Source organism: Zonotrichia leucophrys, chromosome 2, assembly GCF_028769735.1.
Source record: "Zonotrichia leucophrys gambelii isolate GWCS_2022_RI chromosome 2, RI_Zleu_2.0, whole genome shotgun sequence".
Taxonomy (NCBI): domain Eukaryota; kingdom Metazoa; phylum Chordata; class Aves; order Passeriformes; family Passerellidae; genus Zonotrichia; species Zonotrichia leucophrys.
In genome coordinates this window covers 149,222,297-149,241,957 of record NC_088171.1, presented here as the reverse complement: position 1 = coordinate 149,241,957, position 19,661 = coordinate 149,222,297, and the positions used below count along the sequence as shown (strand labels likewise).

The 19,661-nt window shown below is 40.5% G+C and overlaps 1 protein-coding gene across 8 annotated transcripts in view; it reads left to right on the top strand.

Moving 5' to 3' along the window:
* Positions 1-19,661, top strand: part of PTK2 (protein tyrosine kinase 2) — a 187,029-nt gene that overhangs the window by 41,263 nt on the left and 126,105 nt on the right. For 3 of the 8 annotated variants that reach the window (XM_064706735.1, XM_064706737.1, XM_064706734.1), the window contains exon 1: positions 16,062-16,473. The exons of 2 other annotated variants lie outside the window; for them this stretch is intronic. In XM_064706735.1, coding sequence (XP_064562805.1) covers positions 16,371-16,473 — 103 coding nt within the window. In that variant the 5' untranslated portion in view covers positions 16,062-16,370. Of the gene's footprint in view, positions 1-16,060; positions 16,474-19,661 lie in introns of those variants that run through there. 3 more of the 8 variants (XM_064706733.1, XM_064706732.1, XM_064706738.1) reach the window with 2 other exon arrangements.

Genomic DNA, 19,661 nt, shown 5'->3' with positions numbered 1-19,661 from the left:
TCCTGCAAGTACTGATAGAGGGCAGAAGTTTTCCCAGGGCTCTCAAAGGATGAGCTTTTCCCATGGCAAGAGGACTTTAGAGAGGATATAAAAACTGCACCCCATGGCTTACCTGCAGCAGAGATGTGGCAGCACCTCCTGGTAAGGGAACTAAGGAAATTGTTTTGAAAATTATGGTTAAAATATTGTCAGAAATTGTTTTGAAAATTATGGTTAAAATATTGTCAGAAGGGGAGGCTGGAGTCTCACAGAGGTCTGTATTGTCCTGTGGTATTGCAGTATTTTTATTAATGACCGTGAAAATGGACTTGATTTGTCTTTATCTGCCAGTAACACCAACACAAAAAGAGTTACAAGCACACTGGATGATGTGATTAAAATTCAAAAGAAATGTGATAAATTGGAGAAGCAGCCTGGATAAAAGATGTAATATAGTTGAATAAAGATGAGGTTCTGCATTCAGATGGAAAGTTTAAATCATCAAAACTCATCTTTGCAATAAATAATGGTATTTTCTTATTCAGAGTTTTAAAGAACTATTTTCTCCTGAGTGCCACTTTCAGCAGTGGACAATAGATGTCACTAGAAATGTTCTCACTTTTGTCACCTGCTTTTAGTGCTCTCAGTTTTTGTCATAATATGGGGGGGCTTTTGCAGTGTTTGAAGATTTTGCAATAAGGAGGAGACTACTTCAGGTGGTGTCTTTATTGTAGTTTCTTGTTTGAGGTTGGATTATCCATAAATTTGATATAGGCAGTGTATATCAAGGTCATGCAGAACACTTATTTCACAGTGAAATCTTGTAAGGAAGGATTGTTTCTGTGCAGGAGAATGCATTAGTTGATGAGGTTGTTAAATCATTACTCAGGAGAGTTATCCTGAATTAATCTCTCTCACTGCTTTGAAGTTCATGGGTAACTTGGGTTTTTACTGCCTTGTAATTGAGGCTATGGAGATGAGCATAGAGAATTTTTGGAATGTCAACCAGGAGGGGTTTGGAGAACAATTTGCTAAAATATTATAATTTTGAAGGTGGGTAGAGCACACAGTTCTTCTGTCTATAAATGAAGTTCTCTTGCAACACAAGTGTGTTCACAGCATGCCTGGGGGCATGAAAGTCTGGTTTCCTCTGGTAAATGCTGTTAAACTTTCTCTGTTGACACTGTTGGGATTAAAAGCAATCCCTCCTGGATTTATTTCACTCTGAATTTAAAACAGGTCTAACATCTGTGTGATGTAGGTGACTTTTCCTAAGAGCTGGTCCTTTGTTCCTGATCCTGCAGTGCAAATATGACTTCATTACCAGAATGAAGAAATAGTGAGGAAGCAAGAAACTGTCTCAAAGAACTAGAGGAAAATAAAGACAAATATAAGAAACAAACATATACTGGATTTTTGGTTTAAAATTCAATAAAACATTATGCCAAAATCGAATCTCAAGTACAGTTGTTTATTCTCAAAGACTCCTCCAGATAATATCTGGTGAGTCAAATAAAATCTTGCTGGCTCCTAACATAAAGTATTAAAAAATTAATAGGAAATACACATCTTTTGCTTAGGTCTTGTTTCAGATATGAGCATATTTTAAATGTGATGGGTTTGTGTTCACTTTTTGCTGTATAATGTACAATTTAGGTAAGCACTCTTTGCACACTGTCATTGTTATCTTGAAATATTAAATGGTTTATTTTTACTTCCAAGTCCTCATTTAGGACAAAAAAAAAAAAAAAAAAGAAAGAGTTACACAATTTCAGCTCAACCTAAAGATGTTTCTGAATTGAAGGCATGTCCTCATTCAGTCTCTTGGTGTGTTTGGCCTTGCTGCTTACACAGGGCCTGCTCATCATCCACTTAAGGAAATCAGATTCAGCTCCTGGCACTTTCCACAGCCTTGAACAACCTCCTGCTTCCCCTTCCTCTTACCCACTGGGCAGGAGATGGGATATTTAACGTTGTGCTGTGCAAAAGATTCTCCTTATCCTAAACCTACACCTGCCTGGGTGATGAACTTAAACACAGCAACCAGAATTTCCAAAGCCCCAAAGGGTTGGGTTCTTCCTATGATGTTAAAAGACAGAAAATTAAAAATCAGTTGAGGTATTGCTAGAGTTGCAGTAGGCAAGAATTGACAGAATTGAGGTTATGCAGAATTCTTAAAATAAATGTTCACATGTATTACAGAGGGTAATAAATTATGCAACGATTATTCATGCAGCTGAGAATAAACTCAGTAGCATGAGCAGAGAGCTGTTGTTAATATCCCTGCTTAAAGGGGGGGAAAAGGTAACCAACTGTGTAGGCAGAAGTAAAAAAAGTACAAAATAGTGGCTTTTTGATTTGTCACCTCAGTTTTAAGTAAGAATTAAATACAAGCTGCACTAAGACTGAACAGTTCCTCCCATTTTAGAATCCTTAGCATGGTGCTGAAGGGATTGCACAAGGAAACCTGTACTGCTTCTCTAAAAGCTGAACTTTCAGTAATCCCTTCAAAAATCAGGATTTTTTTTCTTTTTTTCTAGGAATCTTTGCAAATGTTACTAAAAATTCTGATTTTTAAGCAACAGTAAACTTAGATTTCATAGATTTGTGATGGCTTGGATTGTAATGATTTTATTTGTGTGATGAGTATGGAACTGAAAACAAGTTTATGAAGTACCAGTGCTGTCAAGTGAGAATAGCTGCCTGCATGCCCTGTACAGCTCTGAAAACGTGAGAGAACTGTTCTTTTGATGCAGATATGGCCTGTAGCTTGAATTCTTTTCACTACCAGCAAGGCAGGTGTTTTTGCTGGATTTCTAAATTCCCTGTCACGAAACTGCTATTACTGCTGGATGAGGTTATTGCTGACAAAGCTTAAATGTCACTTGGAAGAAGTTTCTCTTGTTATTTGTGCATTAAATCTTCCTATTTTAGAATTTGGTTGAGTAGTTTTAAAAGGTTAATCATCTGTACCTCATAAAATGCATTTTCCCATTGTTCTATACCTCTGATATTAGGAAAAGCAATGTAGCTTTTTGTTTGTTTGTTTCTTTTTGTTTTGAAGGCTTGGGGAGGTGACAGCTTAGACCTTGACATGAAATTTGTGTCTTTGCCAACCTTTCCAGTGAAACTTTCTTGGCTTATTTTGGCTTTGTTTTTGCCACTGCCCTCTTCCCTGCATTCCCATCTCTATTTTAGAGCTCATTGCCCACACAGGACAAGAGCAACGGCATGATTTGGGAAGAAAAACATTTTTATTAGTGAGGCTGACCTGTGTAGTAGTACTGAGGTGAGATATATTAAACACCTCAAGAAACTGCAAATTAGCTAAATTGTAGTGTTTTTCCTTTAGAAATTTGAGCCTGCCAATCCAGACAGTTTGCAGGCCATCTCTCTGTCCATTTGTTCAGCCCATAACTTCAGTTTGTGTATCATGGTGCTGTCATGGGAGACAGTGTTGAAAGTCTTGCTGAAGTTAAGAGAAATGACATCTTCTTCAAGCTTGTGTTTTAATCCCAGAAGTTCATTAGGTTGATCAGGCATGTTTTCCCTTCCATAAATCCTTGCTGACTATTTCTAATCACCTTACTGGCCTCATTTGTTTAGAAATGGCCTCCAGTGTTGTTCCTTCCTTCACTGTGTCAGTGATGGAGGTGAGGGTGACCAGCCTGAGTCATCCAGACCCTCCCCTCTTCAGGTTCCATTTGCTTCTTGCAGCTGTCAGGATCCTCCCCCATTTGCCAGGGCAGTCTGTGAGATGATTTATAGTTAGGGAACTTGCCCTGGCTGCAGAACATTGGTTTTCTGGGATTGTGTATGGGGATAGAGGAAAAGGAGGAGAGGGAGTAAAAGAAAACAAGTTTCAATATAGACAATTGAGAGTATGTATTAAAAAAAAATAAAAATCAGGACATAAACCAGGTTTATTGGGAATGATGTGGCACCCCTGGTATCTGCTCTAGACTGATTTTATGCTCAAAGAAAGTGAAATTTGATATATTGGGCACTTAATGGGACTATGGCATGATTGCATAAGGAGGCAGAATGTAAGATTTGATGACATGAAAGGTCCTTCAGGTCCTGTGTCCCTGTGAATCTGAACAAGCTGGATCAATAAAGTCTGACACTTTAAAATAAACAAAAAATCAGCAGTTCAGCACATTCCCCTATCATTTCCTGTAGTTCTGGCTCCCATGGTTTTGGAGACACCCACACTGCTGTGAGGATTGTTCTTGCCTTATTCCTGGGAATTCTTCAAAGTAGAAGAATTCCAGCAATCAAGGGTGCATCATATGCAAATGTACCACCTGAATGTATAGTATCTAAGATTTTTTTCTTTGTTTTAATTAATTTATTATTTAGAACAAATTGGAAATTTTTATTTCCTTCCTTAGAAATTGATATTTCAAATTATATCTTTAGGAATTATGCTGGAGGGATAAGGATACTTTTTCTAGGGAAAATTGTTCTTTTGCAAGTGGCAGAAAAAGGTGTGGCTGCTCCACCCTGGATAACCTGAAATATTCTGAATTACAGTTATGCAGTTCAGCTTTGAATGAAAGCAGCTGCAAGTACTCTTAATATTTTAGATAAAGAATGTGATTTTATTCCTAGTTTGGAAAGTTTGTTTTAGAAATACTAAGATTATATTTATTTTCTCATTGTATGGACAAGAAACTTGAGCCTCAATGCCATGTGGGCACATGGTTGCAGTCCTCAGCCAGGTCAATCTTCCATCTGAGAGGTGCTGAATTTGTCTTGTGTGGTTAAGGGTGCAGGGAGTGGGGATCATTCAGTGCTTTATTTTAAACATAATAACAGTTGGCATTCTTCTTTTAAAAAAAAGGGCAATTTATAGAGCTTTTGGACAAAATATAAAAGAAGAAAACGTTGACAATTCTTAGGGGTTTATTTTGTTGTGGGGTTGAAGGGACACCTTGGACAGAAACTATTGAATGTGAACTACAGATTTTTGTTGGTACAATATCAGAGGAATTGCAGAGGAACTTGGAGCTCTGTACTACATGCTGTCAAAAAATAAATAACTTGTAGTAATGTTTTGCTTGGAGCAGGATGCTTATGTACTCTGAGAAGATGTTTACCTGTTTTGGTGTCAAAGGAATACAGAAGAAAATGGTTCCTTGTGGGTCCTGTGCCATTGAGTGCAGATGGATATGCAGGACCTGGCAGTTCACAGTAAGAAAAGTTCTTTGCACTCTGTACAGCCACAGGGATGTTCTTGGTGGCAAACTGGGTGCTGCTGGTTGTGCAGAAACAGCTGGAGGGATGTTGGCAAAGGTTATTCTAATGATGCACTTGGAGATCTGAATTGAAATTTTGTCTGGACTTTCTCAAAGTTACAAAAATGGGACATTTAAAAAATTTTTGATAAGTGGTTAGGGATTTCAGGATTGTTTGCTGCTTTTCTCATAGCAAGTTTTTTTGTTTGTAAAAGTTTTTGTATAGGCAAGGTGGAGGATGTGTATCTGCTAAGAGTGATTGGAGAATTCATCTATCTTCTTTTACAGGAGAAAAAACAAATCCAAGCACAGAGCCAGCCTGGCACATGGAGAGCAGTGTGCTATAATCAGGGCATCAGGATTTTGGGAATGAGCTTCTGCTGCTCCTTTACAGCACAAAACCTTCAGTGACAGTCACTGAAAGTGTCTTGTTCTGGTGCAGAATTACTCAAGGAGAAGATGAAATTTGGCAAACTGAGGAGTCCAACAATCATGATTCCTAAATATGTTCCTTAGTCTGTTCTGCTGATGCTCACAATGCACTCACAATGCACTCACTGTTTTTATGGAACTGTTCCACAGCAAGTGCAGCTCCTGTGAATTTCTGTAACCCCTTCTGTAGTGTTGGGGTGTGTTACCACCCAGGGCCTTCACAGCAACAGCTATGGAGTAAAGGAAGGGTGGGGATAACACTGGGACTGAAAGGAAGAGTCTCAATATCAAGCTGGATCTTGTGTAGTTGGCTCATACAGAATGTTGGTTATTAGTGTGTGTTTTGTTCTGCAAGACCTGGGCTGGGAGTGGCTTGGGATCTTCTCCCAAAATACACACGAGCTTGTTTGGAGAGGAACATCACTGACTGCAGTGAACCAAGAGGAAAAACATTGCATGGTGAACTTTCACCAGCTGTTTTGTTGTAAGTTACGCCTAAAATGACCATAAATAAAGGATTTTATGATCTTTCCTGTAGTTTATTTTTACATCCTTAATGTATAGTTTGAACCCTCTCCTTGTGCCCTTAGCTCACAACTTGTTTCTGCTGGCTTTGTTTGTGCAGTGAAGACTGGGAAAAGGAAGTAAGAACAAAAATGGATACCTATGGCTCCCCCTTTCCCTTTTTTCTTTTCAGAAGAAAATATTATATTTAATATTTAAAATAAGAACATATTTAAGATATTATAGTTTGCAGGTCTTTTCCCTAGGGACCACTAATTTGAATATGAAAAACTGCAAAAATTTTTTGTCAGATACAAAGCTGATCTTCTTCAGGTTTTCATATGGAAGGGTCAAACTTAACAACAACCAAGTCTGTTCTTGTAGCAAGTACATTTTTCCTCAGGACTTTACTCTGAGGAAGGGTCAGGGTAACAGAAGAGGGCTGTTAAATGCCTGTGCTTCCATTAGTGGGCTGGAATTACACTTGAGATAGATGGGAAACTTCTTAAGAAATTCTTACATTGTTTAACTCTGGCACAAAAATGTTTTACAGGTTATATCTTTGTGCACTAATTATTCCTTTAAGAAGATCTTTGAAGTTTCTGGTTATTGTCCATTCAGATGACTTTCTGTAATGGTTTCACATGGTTTGATTTTTTTTTCCATGACAATCAGGGAGAATTATCTGTGATAACTCTTTTTGTGAAGGGCTTAATACAGAGAAATACTGGAACTGTATTTCCAGGATTAATAGACTTTATGTTGTGATTCACATTGTCTTCAGATGTCTTAGTGGAGCCAATTTTCATGGATTTGAAGAGCAGCTGCACAAGTATCTCTGACCTCCACTACAGGTCACCTCTCTCTGGTGACCAGGACGCGAGGGAATGGCCAGAAACTGTGTCAGGGGAGGTTTAGGTTGGATATTAGGAAAAGGAACAAATTCCCCAGGGAAATGGTCACAGCACCACTCCTGACAGTCCAGGAGTGTTTGGACAGCACTCAGGCACACGGTGGGATTGTCTGGGTTCCTGTGCTGGGCCAGGAGTTGGACTCGATGATCCTTGTGGGTCCCTTCCAACTTAGGGAATTTTATGGTACTAAAGACTTCTACTAAGGCTTTTAGTCCCAGTAAAAAAATTATTGATCAGCACTGAAATTCCTACTGACTGTTCCCTGGTCATCTCCTTGCCCTCTAAGAGGTGGAGTAAAAGGTATTATTGAAACTTGGGGCTTTGCAATATAGAAGGGTGAGGGAGCCAAATGACGCAGTGAGGTGTTAGAGGTGGTGACTGCCACTGAGCTTCTGGAAACATCAGTAACATAATTGCTGAGATTTTTATATAGAGCTTCTAAAAGTAGAGTATTAAGTAGAAATTTTAAGGACAAATGGTCAGGCTTTGTCTAATGACTTCAAAGCTTGAGGGGTGAAGGAAGTCTGTCCTACCCCAAGGCAAACGTGACTTAAGTCATTCCTTGAAGATATTTAACCTATTAAGATGACAGTTTCACATCTTCTTCTGCAATTTAAAAATTCTTATTAGACATTTATTTCAAGGTCCTTCAACTTTCCTACTCCCAGTTTAAGTTTATGACTCTTCTTGTTCGTGTCTGTGTGGCAGGACAAGGTTTTATGTTCTTCCTCTGTTTATGCAGGCATGGATATTTTTTGTTCTGGTCTCATGTTCACTTAAAAGCTTGATTGCTGAGTCTTGAAATGCATCAAATGGGATTGTGGAGAGCAGTACCAGAGGTTTTCTGGGAGCTGTGCTCTGCAGCTCAGAACTGTGCAAGAGATGAGCTCTTGGCCCTGTCAGATGCTGTTACATGCTGACAGTGCTGGCCCTGTGATGTTTGCTAAAGTAGGTCATTCAGGCTGCCATCAGAAAGGAGTTTTTTGGCTTTTTGATCTTTTGTTTATCATCTGAAGACACAGGATACTTATTTAACATCCCTTCTTCAGATCTGAAGAAGGGCTGTGCCCAAACATCTTTCCCAGCTGTATCAGTTGGTTCTATACATCTTGGCCTTGCCTATTTTCATTTTTATAGCAGCATTCTTGCACATCTGTTTCCAGCTTCATCAAAGCCTTTTGAGCTGAAGTTGTCAAGTCCCTGGGTAAATCTTACTGCACGTAAAGCTCAGCTGAGTTTGGAGCTACAGAGCAGAGGTTTGGTCTGCTCATCAATTCCCAGCTCTGAAAGGATGCACAGAGGGGATTTGTGGGAATGTGCTGCCTTTGACACTGAATGCTGCTCCATCCTGTAACAGCTCCATAGCTTCAGCTGCATTTGGTGCTGAGCTCCTGGAAGCCTTTCTCAAAATGGAGCAACAAGTTGTTGTGTTTCTGAGCTCTTTGACACCACTCTGCAGGCATCTTCCTAGGTAAACAGAACTTGTTCAGCAGAACTGTGCAGTTTTGTGTAATTGGAGGAGCAAATGAGGCTATTTAAGGTGGTGGATTTTGCATTGAATAAAAGATTTTGTGTTAGCTGAGGATGACCTTTAATTCCCTGTAGCAGCATAAAATGACTGCCTGAGGAGCTGTTCCTTGGAAGTTTATTGCTGGTCTCACAAAGCAGCAATGTAGCTGAAAGTTCCTGAAAAGTGAATATCCCTTCTTGGTACAAAATAGGAAGAGGGATTGATTAAAGTGAATAGGAATTGAATTTTCTGTGGCTTAGAGGCTCAGCTACACCTGGCCTCTACTAGAGGTTCTCCTAAACAAAGCATCAAACTATTTTTTGCAAATTTTAAATCCAAATTTTGCTAATTACAGAGAGGAAGGGAGATTTGTGCCTATTTAACAATATTTTCTTATTTTTTTTAAATATGCTTTTCTTTGCTTGGTAGCTCAGGCACTGAATTTGCTTGGTAATAGAGCAGCATTAATGTTTGTGTTATAAAACTTTAAAATGATGTTCTGTAAGAATTAAAAATTAATTTTTAATTTTCTGCTTTCTTAGACTTGAAGGGTATCAGCATTGGCTTGTTGATTTGTTCTGTGACTCTGGAATTTTAAACTTAAATAGCTTTGGTTTAGCCTATAAGAGTTTGTTTATATAGAAGGGATTTATGCTATGCTCATCCTTCACTAAGAAATACAATATGAACTGTTCCCCCAGTGTGTTTTCATACACAAATGGAAAAACACTGCATTATTGTGAGGTCGTGGATTGCTGTTTTATTCAGTTTGTAATTGCATTTAATAGCTTGGGAGTCTGAGGAGTTAGTGATGTTATATCTGTGCTTTATGTAACACTGGGAGTCAGGTTCAACTTCTTCCTAAAAACATGTTTGCAGCTGAAAGGGGTTTGATGAGCTGTTGTTTTAGCTTTGTATTTGGCATCTGGAGGAGAAGCAGGGCAAGGAAGACACGTCCAGGTGACACCATTTCTGGTAAATACCTGACCCTGTGTGGCTGCACAGCTTTCTTACTTTCTTTGTTTAATTGCTTCTTAGATAGATGAGAGAGAAAGCAGCAGATAGGAGACACTGAAGAGATTTGCTGACCCAGAAGCAACTTCATTTTCCTAGATCCCTCTTAGAAGATGTGACTAATTATTTCTAGGCTTCCCTTGAATTGATAAAGGTGGATTTTAACAATCTGTAAGGTCAACTGATCCACTCCTGGATCCCCTCCACTGAGCAAAAGTAATCCTCACAAAATGCAATTCCTTTAAACAGCATCAAAGGGCTGGGTCCTTCCCCTTCAGATACCTTCTACTGTGTTTACCTCATAAATTGAAGGGTTTTGCCATAAAAAAGGGAGGTTTTGTAAGGTCAAGGAAGGTTCTGGTGACCATTTGGATTGCTTTGTCTCACTCCTTCTCCAGTCACCTCACATTGCAGGCTGAAGATACACAATGCAAACTGATAAGCACAGTGACTCTGTAACAGACCAAATTATATTTTGCAGTAAAATAAGGAATGGCATATGTAGGATTCACTTTTTCTCTTTTTTTCACCTCTTCTCTCCAGGTGTCCATGAAGCAAATTTAGCTTTAAGCAATGGAATAGTGAATGAACTTCTCAAAGATGTGCTGAGGATAGAAATGGTTTTGTTGAGTGGATTTTTTTGTAAATAGCCTAGAACAAGAAGAAACAGAGATCAGTGTCCTAAGGAAGGAGTAATTTTAAACCTTTTTCATCTTTCATGGCATTGACTTTATCCTTCTCTACAGTAAAGTGTTCAAAAAGTAAATGGAAGGAAGTGGGAGAAAGATGAGCAGCTTAGTCCACCCACAGGGAAATCTGCTGCAACTTTTATGCCTGAAAACTAATACAACCCATATGGGTTTAAAAAATGGCCAGTCTTTATTTAGGGAATAATAAAATTAAAGTTTAGTTTGTGTCCCTTATAACATCTGTTGTCTTACCAGCATAGGCTGGGAGGCTGCACTGCTGCCTGCTCTGCTGCACAGCATCACAGGATCCCTTGGACAGGGGAGCTGTGGGAAACCTCATTAACCCTGAATTCCTCCTGCTCCCTCCCAGCACCCTGATCTGTCCTGCTCCCCACCTCACTACTGCCAATAGGTTAAGATTTGAAAAGAAAACCAATGAATTCTGTCAACTACTATTTTAAAATGTAGCTCAGATGATCATAAAGCTAAAGAGGTGACTGTGGTTCAGAAGGTCACAAAGTTTTGTTTTAAAACTCCAAACTTTTTGGGAATACCCAAGATTGTCCTACTATTAAGCTCACCAAATGGAGAAATATAACAATAAATTCAGTAGTGGACTGATTTTTGCCAGAAGAATATCTTAAGCAGAGATCCTCAGCAGTTTATAATCTAGAATGAGTTTATCTAAGTGCTCTCTGTCTTTCTTCTTCAGGAGAAAAATGGCCTCATGTAGTCTGGAGCATGGAATTAGAGTTTGCTCATATTGCAAAATCTAAAATGAATGCACGGAGGTGATGCTGCCTCTCAGATGTGCTGAATCATTTCTGTTGAAAAACTGGGCTTGGATTTTGACACTTAAAGTAAAATATCATTTTCCTTTCAGTTCTGCCTGTCAGGATGCTCAGAGTTAAATAAGAAAGACCATCTCTGGTGGCAGGATAATGATGGCAGAGTTTCTCAGTCTCAGAGATCTTTGGAGGTCCTGGAGCCCATCACCCTGTTCTCATCTGAGCACTTTGGCAAAGGGCGTTCAGGGGGAAACTGAGCCAGAGGAGGGGTGGGTGGAGCAGAAAGAGTTCCTTGGGGGCAGGGGTGACAGATTTAGAGACCAGGTAATCCAAGGCAGATTTCCAAAACAGCCTTAGCAAACCTGAGTTTAGAGTAAGGCAGAGGTCAGGAGTTGTCATTTTGGATTTGTTATAATTACAGTGTACCATTTTTCAGTAGTTCCTGTGAACAGAGATGATGTTTGTTTGACTTTGGCTAAGAGTAAACTTAGGTAGATAATGTTTTCCACTTTTAAATAATGCATATACCCAAAGAATAATTAGAATATTTAGGAAAAAGCTCACACAAAGAACTAACTTGAGGGAATGAGGATGAATGAAGATTACAGTGCAGTTAGAGTGTCTGGACAGCAGGTTTGGGGAATTTTGGATACTAACAAGGAAAAGCAAATTAATTCAGATGCAGAAGACTGATCAATAAACATATTTTAATTTTAGAACATTCATCAGCCACTCTCAGCTTTGTGGGCTGCAGTTGTCATGGTAGAAAGCATTTGTGGCTTTACCAAAAAAATCCTGCACTTTTTCTGAGGGTAAACTTTGTTTGACAACTTTCTTTATCAGCTAGATGAATGTAATGAACTCTTCTTCCATCTCCTACAGGAATGTGCAGATCTCCTTCAAAACATTGCCTTTGTTCTTCAGCTTCTAGAAATTACTAGAGTGATAAACAGTAGCCCATAAAGTAGTTAAGACTGTGAATTATTAAATCCAAAATAATAATAATAAGCATCTCCATCATCATCACAGAACACTTGAGGTTGGAAGGGACCTTCAGGATCATCTACTTCCCACCCCCTGTTATGGACACTGTCACCTCATACCAGACCAGGTTGCTCAAAGCTCCATCCAATCTGGCCTTGAGCACTTCCAGGGATGGGGCATCCATGATTTCTCTGGATGTGTCTCACCATCCTCATAGTGAAGAATATCTTCCTAATAATTAATTTAAACACATATTCTTTCAGTTCAAAGCCATTCCTCCTTGTCCTATCACCATGTGCCAGTGTCAGAAGTGCCTCTGCAGGGACTGGAAGGGGCTCCAAGGTCTCTCTGGAGGCTTCTCCAGGCTGAACATTCCCCACTGTCTCCTGTCTCCAGAGCAGAGGTGCCTCCAGCCCTGATGCTGCTGTCATGGCTGTGCTCTGGGCTGTAGCTCTTGGTTTTTGTTCTAACAAGTGAATGTGCTGCTCTTTTCTCCCTTGGAGGAGATCTCTGTGGCTGTTCTGTTCATCTGGTGGCTGAGGTGTTGCTGGAGAGGAGCTGAAAAGCAAATTTCTGTTCTGCTCTCCAATACTACCCCAGTGCCAATCTGTCTGTTTTCTTCACAGTTTCCAAACCTTGAGTTCAGTTTGATTTCTCAGCAGAGTGGAACTTGGACAGGTATTCCCTGTTTCGTTCTGTCCTGGTCCCCTTCCTAACAATGCTCCAACTTGCCAGCCAGTTTGATCAAAATTTGATGAATAGAGATATTAACTGATGTGAAAAAAAAATAGTTGAATAGCAGAGAGTTCCTAAAGATGGCATTTACTGAGGGAGAAACTGGGGTCAGTTCTGTGCTGATGAGATCTCTGGGACACTCCCAGGAGCTGCAGCTCCATGGAGAAAGCCAAGGTTTGCCAGTTTGTCTGATGGGCCTGATCTTTGTTTTTGTTTGGATAAGCTTAAGTGGAAAAAATCAGACGACCTTTTAAATGTGTCACAATTGTAAAAAACAAAACCCTGCTGTTTAACCCTTTGTTCCCCAGAGCTTTTTGATTTTTGAAGGTGACATCAATAGGAGACAGGCTCAGCACCACAAAGAAAATTTGAAAAACTTAACACCTTGATACAGTTTCAGAAAATGCTTCTGACTTTTTTCCTCCCCTCTTGCTTTTCAAAAGCTGATGCTGATAATCAGTAGTCTTTAAAAGCAAGCTGATATTGAGCAACCAAAATCATAGTCATAGCAGAAGAGTCTTAACTTGAATTTCCTTGGGGCAGAATGCCATTTCCAAGCTGACCTTGGCCTGTCTGTTGTTATTGGGGTAGGCAGAATGTGTGCTGAGGGAAATGGTCAATGCTTCTGCATATTCTTAGTAAAAACTTATGCATTATTCTTTTTCTAGAAATACTTTTTTATGTTTTTCTTTCATATCTGTTATCATCATTGCTTACACAGAGACAGCTACACACATACTATCAGTGTGTGTCAGCAAATGCATCTTGCACAACCAGAACCAACGCTCCTGTTCCACAGCCCTAATTTCTGACAGATGTTTCTTACCTCAGTAAATGCTCTAATCTGATTGGCATTACTTAAAACAGATTACTTGACATAAATGCTGCTCAGATACCTCCTTGAGGAGCAGTATTTATAAAATGTTGTAAATACTCTGTATACGGGAGATGTATTTAACTTCTCAGGTTTGTTTTCTTATCCTTGTTGTTGCCTTGTTGGGGTTCTACATCTCAGACATAAATTTATTTTGGGGTTTTTTTTTTTTTATCTTTTTTTTTTTTTTTTTGTGCAGAAAAAGATTATCATGTTATTTGAAAGAAGAGAATGAGCATATGTCCACTGTGTACTTCTTATAATAACAAATAGATATTAAGTATTTTTTAAAAAGCATCAAGGAAGCACTTGGTTTAAGTGAAAAATATATATTCAGGGTGTAAAATGTTGGACAGCTTCTAAAATTGAATTTTAAAAATTATCATGTTATGAAGTGCTTAGTTTTCACCTTCATTTTGTAGTCTAATACAGAAACAAGAATTTATGTCCTTGAGAAGAATGAATATAATACTGGTATTATATGAGCAGGCAGTATCTCTTGACACTTGGATTGATAATCTGTATTAGCCTCATCTGTTATAAGTGTAAAGAATACAGAGTCCACACATTCTGTTTATTAAAACTGTCCTTGGCAATGCACTTACCAGTTGATATTTAAAGGGTTTTGTTTTCATAAATAAAATTTAATTTAGACCTTCCCCTTTTTACTTCTTGATATTTTTTATCTCCTTTTCTGGAAAGCAATTTCTTTTTATGGAAGAAACACGTTTGAAAAAATATATTTTACACCCTAGAGCACAGATCAAATAAATTTAAGGAAAACTGAAGAAGTATCTGCAGTTTCCTCTTTTGAAGGAAACAAGTCTGACTTGCTCAAGGTCACCAAGGGAGCCCATGGCAGAGCTGGATGTGTAAAAGCAGATTTCCTGCCCTGCCAGCTGCAGCATGAACCAGAGAGGCACTGAGCCTGTCTGTGCCCCTTCTGTACCCACACAACTACAATAATTGGGAATTTAAATATTTGCTGTAGCGTGTTTTGCTTTATTATTGAAGGTGAATATAATCGACCTTGTCACCAGAAGTGTTTGTCTGTCTGTGTAGCACTGGGGCTTGGAAAACTTTGTGGTGGGGGGAGGAAGGCACCCAGGCATGTCTTCAGTTCCCTTTGGCTTTCTTCAGCCCCAGAAAGAGCTTTGTGCCTGAGCAGTGATGCAGAACATCTGATGGGCCTGCTTGTGGCCTAATCTCTCTCTCTCTTTTTTTTTTTTTTTTACCATAGAATATTTTTTCTCGTTTAAATAGAGAAGCAGACAATAGTTAAATGCAGTTACTGCTTCCTTTCTTCTTTTTTTTTTTTTTTTTTTTTATCAAGAATTTTGACATCCACCACTAATTCTGCAAGGCCAGTCAGTGTATTGAGAAATGAGATGGCAGTAAAGAATGGTAATTAAACATATGCTGTAGACGAGTGCATGCTGCTACAAGTAGGCAGATAGGTTAAGTTGAAGTCTGCTGGCTTTAGATTAATTCCCTTTTGGTTCTAGTCTTGGATAAGCCTCACGCCTTACTGCTGAGGGCTGGGAGTGAGAAGAGATTACCGTGGAATATATAAAGAGCTTTAATGATAAGTGTGAATCTTGTTCCTGTTGATTTTAATAGGTGTTCTAGCTGAAACAGTTATTTATAATTTTTGTGAAATACTTTGCTGTAAAATGGATATTTGCTTTATTTCCATACACACATTGTGCCTGGTTGTGTGATTATTATAAACATTGGCTTCTGCAGTATTTATACTCACCATTTGAAAAGAAAACTATTTTAAGCAGTTCTGGTGTTAGGTGCTACAAAGTTTAGCAGAAACAAAGGCCGTTCACCATCTGGGGTGAATGTTTGAGGTGACCTTTGCTTTCTGATGAGAAGCCAATAAAGAAGCCCCGGGTTGAGAGGGGGCTGGATGTGGCACTGAGGGCTGGCGTGGGCTGCGATATTCATTCTTTAGGGCCAAGCAGCACTGCCGGGCTTCTTCCATCCATCATCTCATGGAGTGAGGCAAGTGCTGATGGAGAGTGTGACCCAAAATCCTGCTGAAGTTTGGGGAAGTTCTCCAGCGCTTTTAGGGAAGTTCCCGTGCACTTAGAGCCAAGTTTTGCTTTTAGGATGCCTGGTGTCGGTAAGCGGACACAGCAAATGTGTAAAAGCGGTGGCAGAACGCGGGTGCGGCAGGGAAGGGGCGGTGCGGGACCAGAACATCGGCGGCAGCGAAGCGAGGCCGCTCCGCGGCCGGGCCGGGCGGCGTTTCCAGCGCATTTCCAGCGCTCTGCCTCTGCGCACAGGCTGAACCGGAGCCGGCCGGGCGCGGGCAGCAGACGGGGATTAGCATATTAATGGCAGCCGGGTAATCGCCTCCCGCCCCTGCCCGCCCTCCTCCGCAGGGCTCACTCCGCCTCGGCACCGCTCCCGGCGAGGAGGAGGAGGACGAGGAGGTGGATGATGCTCCCGGGCGGGGGGAGATGAGGCAGCGGCGCGGCTTCCCCGCAGCGCAGCGCGCTGGAGCCCCGGGCGGGCCGGGGCACCGCGCTCCCCCCGCGGCCAGGTGAAGGCGCACCGCCCCGGGGAGGGCCTGGGCTCCCTCCTCTGCCCGGGATCCGGCGCGGCCAGGCGGCTCCAGCCTCCCCCCGCAGGAGCCCGGAGCGCTGAATCGGGACATTGTGTGCCGGAGCTGGCCGGCATCGAGCACGCTCCGTGTATGTGGCTGCTGGAGGTGGCCGGGCAGCAGCCCCCGAGGCGGGCAGGTGCGGGCTGCATGGAGAAAAGCGGCTGCAGCCCTTTCCCCATGTGCTGGGCTAAAGGTACTCCGACCTTTTATTTATATGTAACTGTGTGTATATGTGTGTCTATATATCTGTATGCATTTCTCTCTCCCTCTTAATTTAACGTTTTACCACCTGTGGTTCTATGGTTTTTTCCCTCTCAAAGCCAAGCTAGAAAATAAATATTCTGGTCATGCGCTTGCAGTGCGGAGCTGCCCCTCTGCAGGAGCTGCTTCACCTGACAGCTGGGATGCTTCGGGTTTTGTAGGTTTTTTTTTTTTTTTTTTCTCCCTCTGCCTTTAAGAATGATTTGAAATGAAAAGAGCACTTGAGCTGTTTGGTTTGTACTTGCACTGATGTGAGGATCTGACGGCTTTGTTTGTGATCTTTGTATGTTTGAAGCCGCTGCGAGGGTGATCCTGCTTTCACTCACCTTTTAGAAGAAGTAGTTTTTAAGTGCCTGATCCTGATCGTAGGGAGCGGAAGACTCTCATGTTTTTACTTGATGTCTCTGAATTTGCCACCCCTATTAGCCACCCCCAAACGGAGACAATAAGTAGCCACAGAGCATGAATTTATTACAATGAGACGGTTGGACTTGAAATTGAGGCGTAACAATAGTTAGATGGACATGGGAAAGTCATTCACGTGATAATCTTAGTTTGCACCCCAAGACTTTTAATATTTACCATATTATCATCTGGACGTTACTTGTATACTGGAGTTGTGGATGTGACTTTACAGGGATTAAGGTCGAAATTCTATTAGTAGTTAAAGAATCAAATCTTCCTTAGATGGAAAACAACTGTAAAAAGTTGAATGCTGCTGGTTGTAAGCATAACCTTCCTCGTGCTTGCTTTCATTTCAATGTACTTTCTTTTTTGGAAGAGAAACTGGCAGTGAAGTATTGCGTCACCGTAATCTTGGATCACGGACAGCCAGTTACTTCGGAAGTACAGGGCAGACGTATCTAACTAAGGATTCGATAGGCATAGCTGAGTAGTTGTTTGAAAAAACGATTAAATTTATTTACAGTTTTTATTGTCTAGTAATTAGGAGGGCACACGAAGAAGCATTTAGCACTTTGTCTTGCCTGTTTTCTGCACCTTTCAGAAATATTCAAGGCTAAACTAATAATATGTCACACATTCACGTATTATGCTACATAGAGTAGAATCGACTTAGAAATGGGAGAAGTGGAACACCACACCCTGGTTTCATGAAGTACAGAACCTGTCAGCTCACAAGGGAATAATATTTAGTAAACAATGAGTAACGGTAGCTGGAAACAAAGCTAATACAGAGTGTCCTTTGCTCTTAGTAAAACTTGTTTACCGTGAAGGGGTAACAACAATGCCAGATCTGTGTGTCATAAATTGGGTAACAGAAGTATTAGATGAAATTGGGATTCCTCTCCTTGGACTGCTGTGAGGGTCAGGATGAAGGTACCTCCCAGAAAGTAACTTTTTAAAGTAGAGAAGAAGAATCTTCTGAAAGCAAAAGCAAGCTTTTGCCATCTGCTGTTCAGGCTGCTTAGTATTGAGGTTTCTGTTTCCCCCCCCACTCCAGTCCCAGAGGATGCCCCAGCAGGGCTGGGGATGGCTGCACTGGGCCATGATAAAAGGTATTGATTCCCCCCCACCCATTCCAGCTACTGAAATGAATGAAAAATGATCCCACCTCTTCCTCTGGTCGCCTGTGTTCTCAGAACATGACTTCAGGGAAGATTGCTTGTCCATCCCCTCTGCCCCAAATCTGGAGAGCAGCCCTGTAATCTCTTGTTATTCCTGGTGGGGGAGAAGGGGAACACCAGGGGTTGCATAAGAGGACAAAGGCACCAGGATCTTCACAGCTGCCAGTTGTGATGATTTCTAGAAAAAGCTTCATCACAGTTTCCCAAAAAATAGGACAGATGAGAAATAGCTTGAGCTATATTTGTCATTGAATGGTGGCCATGCCTTAGTGGATGATTACTTTGTGTACTGCTCACCGGCTTAACCTTAGGGAAATGAGACGGATCTGGCCTACTTTGATAAGGGCTCTGAGATATCTGCAGTCCAAGAAAGGTAATATATTAATGAGAGAACCAGTTAGTTCTGATGTCTTTATTCTGCCTCTTTGGTTTTTCTGGTAAAGTGTCAGGTTACATGTAGCAAAAACTGATAAAACTTTTAAAGTATTTTATAATGTCTTAAAATGGGATCTTGATGTGTTTTATTATCCATAACTTTCTAAGTGCTCTGTAGTCTTTTGAATGGGGCAGATTGAGCTTTCATTGTACCAGGTGTGATCTCAGCAAATGTTTGTTCTTTGAAAAGGCTTTGAAATATTTCAGTGAGTCTGTGTTCATACAGAGGTTTCACTTTTTTTTAGCGTTCTTAAATCTGAAATCGTCAAATCTTCTTAGCGATAGCGTGGGATGACCTAATTGCAGCCAATTCTGTGCCTCTGTCTGTAGGGCTGCTACAGAGAAAAAGATATTTACTTGCTTTAGAAAGTACTTGTGTGAAACTGTGTTGTTTTTTTGCCTCCTCTCCACATCTAAATCTAATCTAAGTAGTGTTACTGAATTGAATAATTTAGTCTTGGTCTGCACACTCTGGATTTGAGGGTATTCTGGTGGCTGAATGAAGAAAAAGTGTGTACTTTGTTCTGGCATATTTCTTCTCAGTAAGTCTGTATTTCTTTATCAGGATAGCAGTAAGACATTTTTGGCTGCTTCCTCCCTCTCATTAAGTAATTTGAAACTTTAAATGTCAGGTCTTGTGGACTGATCATCCTTAAGCTCAGTTACAACTTCAGGGATGCTGAAGTGCCTGTCTTGATCCCTGAGCAGTCACCACTCCTTTCCCAGCTAAGTGCTGAAACTTTGTGCTGCTGTCATACAGGGCTGTTTCCTTTCTGCTTCTAACAGCAGAATAGAAAGTGATCATGGATCATTAAAGACTTTTCACTAGCATCTCTGAAATTTGTTAAAATCATTAATGGTATAATGTATTACACTTCAACCTAGATACTTTTGCTGGTAACTTTTTTCTTGTGTTTCCTGTGAATTTTAACCTTACACAATAACTGGGTGAAATCAGTGTAAACGTGACAGCCAAGGGTAGCTGGGCAGCTCTGCTATAGGTCTGTGAATTATCCACCCCAAGGAGGAGGAAGTTGCTTGAATATCTTCCAGAAATGCTCTGTTTAGTCATTTATGAACAGTTAATTGATGTAATTCA